The following is a 9,244-nucleotide window of genomic DNA, read 5'->3' as shown; positions in this document are numbered from 1 at the left end:
CCCAGAAAGAAAGACAAGGGGTTTGATTTCCCTTTGTCATAACTGTCAGACCCATGAGAATCTATGTACATAAAAGCCTCTGTATGTTGGTCACTCGAGTTTAAATTCAAATTCGTGTTCGCTTATTTAAATGTTAATCTAGATTAATATATGCATTCCATAAACTAATTAATCAAGCTTGATTATTTATCAAAAAGGGGTTTGCTACAATAAGAAAAAGGCTTGTACCAACCACTGTCAAGGGTTTGTGGTTGTAAACAAATTAACCTTAAGATATTTGGTTACGACGTAGAGTACTATCTTTTTCGAAATTTATCAACTTCCATATACTGAGCTCAAGACTATACTTAAGTCACAAGCAAGGTTATGCTAGGTATATGCCTGATGATGCTATTCATAATCGTCTATCCGAATCACATAATGCATGACACATTGGGTGCCACCTAGCTAATTGGACCTCACGTAGCCGAGCCATGCAACCTGGTGCCCACGCGAAGCCAAGCTGGACCAACCCGATGTCGGTCTAGCCACATATATGTGTCAGTGTAACCCGCCATTTCACTGGTCGGGCTCGCGAGTTTCATGCTTCCACAGCCATTTCCAGAGGGAAGTGGCATCGTGACTCGATTATGCCATGTGCGAATCTGATTGATGGGCTTCAACGACTTTGTCTCTCTGCCCAAATCTTATCAATTTTTTTTTTTTAATCGGCAATAAAATTTTATTATTAAAAACTTGATATGAGTACGTCAAGGAAAAGGAAACCTAAACCATGATATTGATACACGGAATAGGAAAAAAAAAGACTTTCAATAGAGCATTGGAAGAGAGGAGGCAAAGGGCCAAAAATAGCATGCCAGAAAAAAAAAAAAAAAAAAAACTACCGAAGATCGGCTCGATTAAAACTAGTTAGAGTGCAGCTCACTTCGTAAGCAAACCAAATGCAAAACTACTTTCAAAATTAAATCTAGGACTCGAACTGTTAATCCGCAATATCTTATCAGGTTTAACTAGCTACATTCGAAAAAATAAAATATACTACCGAAGATCAGCTCGATTAAAACTAGTTAGAGTGCAATTCACTTCATAAGCAAACCAAATGCAAAACTACTTTCAAAATTAAATCTAGTACTCCAACCGTTAATCCGCAATATATATGTATGCAAACAAACTAAATACTAGTAGCGATGTACTATTTGAAACAAATCTTAAATTCCATCAATTAGACACAAGAAGAATCCATGGGCGTGATCAAATTCCCCTACATATATTTTGATACGTACATTAAGAACAGCACGCAAGAAACCATAAAAGGAAAAAAAAAACTATTTTATCTACATACAAAGTCATGGTTAAGATGTGTTTTGGCTTAATAATTAAGATGGATTAATTTTTTTTCTTATTTAAAGAAATTTGCATTTGTTAGTTTTGCAAATTTGTTTTTGTAAATTATTGATTCAAATCAATCGATGAAAGGAATCTAGAAAGTGAAATAAAAACAACGAATCCAAAAAGTCCGTCTGTTTCACATTAATTTTTTTGTAGTGAATTTTTCTTTTAAGATTTTGATCATAATATTTTACTTTTAAGATTCCTCATCATAACGAAGCAAGAATCTTAAAAAAAAAAACCTGCAAAACTAATAAATACAAAAAATATATATATTAGTAATAAGAGAAAAAAATAATTCAAATGAATTACTAAGCCAAAACGCCCCGCTAATAACGTAATTACCCTCTTTCACGCATTACAAAATTATCCACCTCCATTTTCATTTCGTTTTCTAATTTCCAATTCTATTTTTGCAATTGAAGATTAATTATGGTCCAAAGAACAAATCCATGGTTCCACATTACCTTCACCTCTACCACAAATCTTGTCAGACGCCTTCTCGCCGCGGAAATCGGACGAAGAAGCCGCGAAATTTACCAAATTGCCATTCCCATTATCCCCACTCCCATGTGAAAAATCATAGTTCCCATTGACTAACCTCAAGTGACTTTGATCTGCACTGTCGACGGGTCCCACTCCGGCGCCGCCCCAGCCCATCGAAACCCTATCACTCCTCCCGTCCACGGCGAACAGATTCTCCCGGTTCTGAAGCCCATGGCCCAGCCCAAACTCATCCAAGCCCACGGACGGAACTGGGTTCTGCATACGGTAGTTGACGGCGGGGACAAGAGAAACTGAATTACTGGAGAGAAGCGGCGGTTGAAACTTCTGGGCAAAGGGTCGGAGAAGGAAGGGGTTGGATCTGATACTCGACGGCGTGCCGAACAGATCGAGCGGACTCGATCTTACGAACGGCGATGATGATGACGAGAACGGTGGCGATGGGATGCCGGTGAATTCCTGAACCATGGCTCGGAAGTTGGTCGTGTCAGTGGTCAGAACCGTGGTCGGGGCCCTCCGGGAGGCTCTGGACCGTTTTTTCTTCGGGTTGGCGCGGGGTTGGAGCGCGTGCTGAGGGTAAGTTCTTTGGGTGGTGGTGGTGGTTGTGTCCGTGACCGTATTGGTGTTAATGTGTTCTGACGGAACTGGAGGGAAGCGAGCCGGAGTAGGCGGTGATGGGCGGAAGAAGGGTTGGGTTGGGTGTGGTGCGGTGTAAATGGGGTCGAAATTTAGGAGCGAGTTTGGGTCGAATGGTAGGGGTGAGCTGGAGTTGTGGTGGTGAGGTGGTGGTGGGTTGAAGTAGGTGGAGATGGAGGCGGCGCGTGAATCGTATTCTTGATCATCACCACCGTCGCTGGATGATTGCATACTTCCACTGTTGCCCGAATCCATGTGATTTGTTCTGTATATGTGTATGGTATGGATGGAGATGTGCGTACTCTGGATGGAGAGAGAGAGAGTATAAAATGGGCACTAGCTAGCTAGAGAAGAGATTTGCTTGATCACAAACTCATTTAGGAGAGAGAGAGAGAGAGAGAGAGGGTACTTGTGTGTGATTAAAGCTGTGATCTGAAAAGAGAAGAGTCTATCTCCATGCCTTTTCTACCTTGGTTTTAAAAGGGTATTTTTGCGTAAAAGCAGAGAATCAGAGAGTTGATGGTTGTCGGAATAGAGAGCTCTTTTTGGCTTGCCGAATATGGGCTCGGGTTCATTTTAGGGTTTCATGAGAGAGAGAGAGAAGACGGTGAGGTAGAGAGAGAAAAGACGGTGTGTTTAAGCTTAAAAGAGAGGCGGCCGCAGCTGATCACAGTTGGGTCTAAACGAGAGAGAGAGAGAGAGAGAGAGAGAGAGAGAGAGAAGCTTAAACACATTTTGAATTATGTATTTCATGTGCATTTGACGAATTCTTAACACATTTTGAATTCAGATTTGTACCCACATACTTTCTCTTATGCCATTATGGTCGTTGAAACAGCACGGCTGATACTACTAGATTTTTACCCTCCAATTTTGCTACAATTAATAAACTGTTTTTATAACCTGATGTTGAGGTCAATTTGAGCTTCTTATTTAATTTCGGAGCCTTGAAATAGCCGGATGTTCAGGTCACTTGGTGCTCCTTGCTTAAATCCAAAGCCCTGAATCAACTTTCAGTGGCTCCAAAGTTTAAAATACTTGATCGTCATGGGATACAGTTGAGAGTCTGATCTGCCTAAGATTCTCCCTTGTAAATTTATGTAGGCCCAATTCGTTGGGGAGTATTTACGGAGTCCAAATCACATTATGTGAACTAATTATACATTGAATGACCCATATCCACTTAAAAGGTTAAGTTTTGTAAGTGTTGAGCCAGACAATTGTATATTACGGTCCAACATATTTTCTATTTATCCGATGTGAGACTCAATCTTTAACATATGTTCTTAACATTCTTCCCCTAATGGGTGAACCATGCATTGGGCCTTACTCTCTCACGATCTAATCCACTTGACTCCACCTTAATCCTTCATATATTACTATTCTCCAACACTGTGTCTGAACCCCGGCTTATTCTCCACACCCACTCAATCGAGAGCCACCATATTCCATGAGAGCCACTGCACTAGTGGCCACCTGTCGCATGCATTAGAAATTTTTCTGCTTCATCTCCACGAGAGCGATTTTGCTTCCAGCTGCCTGTCGCGCACTAGGAATTTTCCTGCTCCATCGAGAGTTACAATGGATTTTTCCGCTCCTCCAAGAGTCTTTGTGCAAGCTCACGATGACCGATGCTTTCAGGAGAGTCGGCCCATAGATCATCAGCCATCGGCTCTGATATCACTTGTTGGGAGTCTGATCTGTCTATGGTTTTCCTGTGTGCACGTAAGCCCAATCTTTGGGTCACATTACATCACTAGACCCAATATACATCGAATAACTCATATTCACTTAAAAAACTGTCTTGTAAATGGTGAGTCACCCAATTTTATATAATAAGTTCCAACTATTTTTTTATTTAATTATTTAATATGAGACTCAATCTTTCACACATGTTTTCAACAAATATAATTAATAAACAATTGCACACTTATATAATATACAAACCAAACCGCATGCAAGTCTCAAGTATGATCATCATCTCCATGCCCCCCAATAAATAAATAAGAGATCGATATAAGTTTTTACTCATGTCTAATCAAGATATATATGTCGCAAAAGATGATAGGAGATGATAAAAAAAATTACTTATATTAATTCTTTAGCTATTTAAATAGAATTGCTATCACAACCACCACATTTAGGAATAAATATTAAGTACAATATCAGGTAAGCTACAAATATATGACAGATATTATTAGTTGATATATATATATATATATATATATATATATATATATATATATATATATAATGTCACATCATATGATTCATAAAAATGATACTGTTATACTCCTTTCGTCCCATAGTACTTCTCAACTACAGAAAATCTAACTTCTTAAGAGAACATGCAATTTTTGCATGTCTCCTCAGAAAGTATGATTAGATTTTCAAATATTATCCCTTATTTTCTTAATTAAAAAACAATTTTAATCATTTATGAGCGTTACTTTGTGAAAATATACACACTTTTTTTAGTTTGCATTTTTCAAAAAAGTCAAACAGTTATATAATGCATCACAAAAAAGCGCTCTTTTATCCTTCTCTCTAAACTGAAGCGATTTCTTTCCTAGGGCTTATCCTCAGCCTACTGCCGCTACCTGGGGGGGAGGTGCCCTCCCTCCCTCCTCTAGGGACCGATTTCCTCTTCATCCCCTCTTTATCTCTCTCTCCTTCCTCTCTTCTTTCAGAAATCGATGTTCTTCAGACCTTCCTTGCTGTCGTTTTTGTCCTCTCTAGCTTGCGTGGTCGCCGCTCTGAAACCCGCCGTTCACTACATCTGGGGGTGCTCGGTAGTCATAACGGGTAGGGTCCGACGGCGGCTGAAGGTTTGGGGTAGATAAGACCCCACCTCGCGTTGGAAAAAATTCGACATATACAAAAAATCCAGAGAACAATTTCATTGATAATGTAACAATTACATAATTGAAACAAAATACAAATACAAAACAGATTGAAATAGTCGAGATAAAATGTAAGTACGAGATACAAACAAATTTCTGAACATCAAACCGAGTCCCGTGTAATACCACAGTCTCCTTAAGAAAGATTTGCCGCCTACCGTGGGTGTTGTAGGAACTTGCTCCGCGTCTTCCTCCCAGGGTTGGCTCGGCTAAATCGCAAGCCGTCGGAACACCACCGTCGACCGCCTTGGCGAATTGAACGACTGTCTGCCTCTCTCTCTCAAAGAACAATTATCAGAATATCTTAGGAATGTTGTGAATTTGCTTGTGTTCCAACAAAACGTGATGCATCAATTTATAGGCAAATGGAGATCTTCACAAATGCTGGTATTGAATGGACCCATTCAATATGAGTAACCCCCAAATGAAATCAGCCATCAATAGGAAGAATATGGCAGCCATCAAGGAGAAGAATAATGCTACCATCAAGGTGGAGGGGTTACGGGATTTACAACTACACACATCAATACGTGTATTGATTGTGGTGCGTCTAGATACAACGAACCCGGGACTGGTTGTCTCGGGAGACCCTCCAAAAATCTCAGTTTCATTCATCCGAAATTCCGTAAATTTCCAACACCTCGTTTGCCATTGTTGGACAGACGGGGTTCTGCCTAACGACTCTGTTTCTTTTCGGCCTGATGGCCATGGAAGCTTGGGTAAGGTGGCGGTCAGCGCGACGGTGGGTGTAGCATCGCCGTCTCTTCGTCGATCTTGTGGCTGGTTTTGGTGGAGTTGGTTCTGGATCTGGATTGTGTGGGTGTTGGGCAGTGGTGCGTTGGTGGGAGGTGTTTATGTTATGTAGAGTAGATTTTTGTTCTAACTTTGTTTTGCAGGTTGTCCTTTATTCCAAAAAATGATCGATAAAGATGGCAGTTTTGATTTGTGATAATCCAGTCCGGTGGTGGTGGGATGGATGTGGCTCTCATAGTTGTGATGCTTTGGTCGTCTTTTGTATGCCGAAATCCGGTCGGCGGCCTTCTAAGCTCTCAATCGAGCGTGGGGCTGGCATTTCATCATTTTGGGGTGGTGATCTCACTGATGAAGATTGTTTTGTTGCAGGGGTTCTTTCGGTGTTTTGGCTGATGATGGTGGTGGTGGTTGGCCCTCAGGCCCTGAATGCCTTGGCTTTCATTGTCGTAGGTCGGTTTCCGCCACCGGTCTCTACATCTGGGAGAGGCCGGCTCGGCTTAACGGCGAGGCTGAGCTCTGGTGGTTTGTACGGTGGTGGCTGTCGGTATAGTTAGGGTTTTGTGGGATGGTTTGGGTGGGCTGGTCCAGGCTTGGGTTGGATTTGGATTTTGGGCTTTCTTTGTTTAATTTGGGTGATGGATTGAATGTAGACCCTTGGATGTCATGGGTTCTGCCATTATGGTGTATTGTCCAACTTTTTGTTAGATTCCTTTTCCCTTTTCCCGTTTTTTAATAAAATTCATCTTTTGCCGATCAGAAAAAAAAGAAGTCAAACAGTTTGAGACATCCCAAAATAAAAATACAGTACCATTATATGGAACTGAGGAAGTAGTTAGGATCCCCAAACAGTACAGACCTATATTATATTAAAGTAAATAATGAATGCAATAAATTTGCAATTCAGCTTTTATTTAAAGTTTAGACTGATGTTTTAAGTAACCAAAGTTTTCACAAATATAAGGAAAAGACAAAAGTTTCAAGAAGCTATGAGGATTTAGCGCGCTCTCTCTCTCCTTCCAATTTCTTTGTGCTTTAAATTCTTCTTTTTCTATTGACTCTGCAAAACATTTTCTTTTGTCTAAAATTTGTAAGGTAATTAGACTTGGCTATTGTTTCCATTGCCTAAGGTTCCGTTCCGCCAAGGGCGGAGCTATGTTGAGGGCCGAGACTACATGCACATCAGATCTGGAATGCCCTTCATGAGAACTTCGCTCAACAATCCCAAGCTCGATAAATCCAGCTGCTTCAAAGCCAACGTGATGCTTGCTTCGCCGTAACCTAACCTTTTAGAAAGGTTTACACCCCAAGCGTAGGGCGAGGTCGTTGAAAGCATAATAACCGGTAAGACCGGAATCGTTCCCATAGAGAAATCTTCTTTAGCGAATTTGGATTAGATGTTGCATAGAGAGTTGTGGCGTTCAAGCGGCCAACTTTGGTTTTCGAATTGAATGACGAAATTTAAACTCGGAATTAAACTAGATTAAACATGGTTGAGTCAAAGGGATTGATTTACCCACAACTTAGCCGTCAAACGGTTTTTTCATCTAACTCAAGAGTAGACCGAAACCGTCCGGATTCCACTAGAAGAATTAAAAGTTGAAGACTACTTATAACTTAATTCAAAGCTCTAATTCAAATTGAACTCATTTAACGCAAGTGAGAGACAAAAAAGGATCGTTCGCACGCGTAGGATTATCAAGCTTGTAACACAAGGCGATAAACTTCATTGATCAAAGAAGCCACCAACCCCATGATCAAAATTAGAAATCATGGGTTTAAATCATTCAAAACCTTGAAATTAAGCTAAAGTTAAGAGAAACCATTTAAACGATTACGTCATAGAGTGAACCTCACCTCATGACCAAATCTTTGAACTACTCACACATAGCAAAAAGACTAGAAAAAGAGTTAAGCATTGAAAACATGATTCACCAATGAAAACGAAAATAAACTAGATTTTATAGAAGATCCAAACCATAGCTACAACATTAATACTTGATAATTAAACATACAACCAATACTTTGAAGTGTTCTTGAAGGAAATGACAAGAAAAGCTTGAACAAAGCTATGGAGAAACCTAGAGAAAAAAACTAGAAAACTTTAGGCCTAAAAACTAACTAATTGGCCCTCCCTTCCATAAATGGCATACAAGCCTATTGACAGGGCTTATAAAATCAGCCTTACAATGGACAAAAAGGCCCCCAAAATATCTCAAAAACATACTAGAAGTAGAAACTTTCCATATATGGAAGGTTGAAATATTCAATAAAAAAGGTGCTGGTCGAAGGGCATTGGTACCGGTACCTAAAAAATGAGGTATTGATACCAATCCAACTGTCTTCCATTTTAGCACCAAGGTACCGGTACCATGTTTTTGAGGTACCGGTACCAACTGGACAGATTTTTTGGAAAACTTCACGGGCTCGCTCCGGATACTCCCGAACTCGGATTTGGGTGTTCTTTGGACCGTTGGAAAGCTCGACGAGTCTACTTTCTAACCCAAGTGGTTTGGATCAAAAGTACTTTGTACATCAAAAGATATGATAATTCTACCCTCAGCTGGTCAGAAGATGAGTTGCTTTGGTAAAATCCTCACTTCTCCTTCAATTCCCTTGACCCTTGGGTGATCTGACTAACCTCCAAACCATCTCTTCATGACTTTTCGGGCACCACAACGGGGTGGCACGTGACTTTGAGCACTTGGTTGCATCCAGAGCATTCCTTGGCGTTCATAACCGCCTTATTAGCACGTTTTACCTGAAATACACAAAAATGTACCTTACGTGCAATATCGCATAAAAGGACAATATATATGTACAAACACAACATACTAGAGGATTTAAGCACCAAGAATATGCATTATTGGGTGCTTATCAATGCTCATTGGTTAGATCAAAAAGCCTTTCCTTGTTTCTTGATTGAGTCCTGATTTTGATTAGCTCTCTATCTCCTCTGGTTGAGTCAGCCCATCAATTAACATCATTTTCTTTGAGTGTGACATTCGATTAGATTTAGATCCCATTAGCTCGTCTGCTCAACCACTAATTCTAAGATTTCA

At 40.3% G+C, this 9,244-nt stretch overlaps 1 protein-coding gene across 1 annotated transcript; it reads right to left on the bottom strand.

Moving 5' to 3' along the window:
• Positions 1–1,195: 1,195 nt before the first annotated feature.
• Positions 1,196–3,287, bottom strand: LOC131302459 (uncharacterized). Its single transcript, XM_058329123.1, has one exon. The coding sequence runs from the start codon at positions 2,782–2,784 to the stop codon at positions 1,816–1,818; it is 969 nt and encodes a 322-aa protein (XP_058185106.1). The 5' UTR covers positions 2,785–3,287; the 3' UTR covers positions 1,196–1,815.
• Positions 3,288–9,244: the final 5,957 nt, after the last annotated feature.

The sequence above is a fragment of the Rhododendron vialii genome, chromosome 10a, assembly GCF_030253575.1.
Source record: "Rhododendron vialii isolate Sample 1 chromosome 10a, ASM3025357v1".
NCBI classification, from domain to species: Eukaryota; Viridiplantae; Streptophyta; class Magnoliopsida; order Ericales; family Ericaceae; genus Rhododendron; species Rhododendron vialii.
Note: the sequence above shows the minus strand (reverse complement) of the source record. Positions and strands in the feature narration are given on the sequence as shown.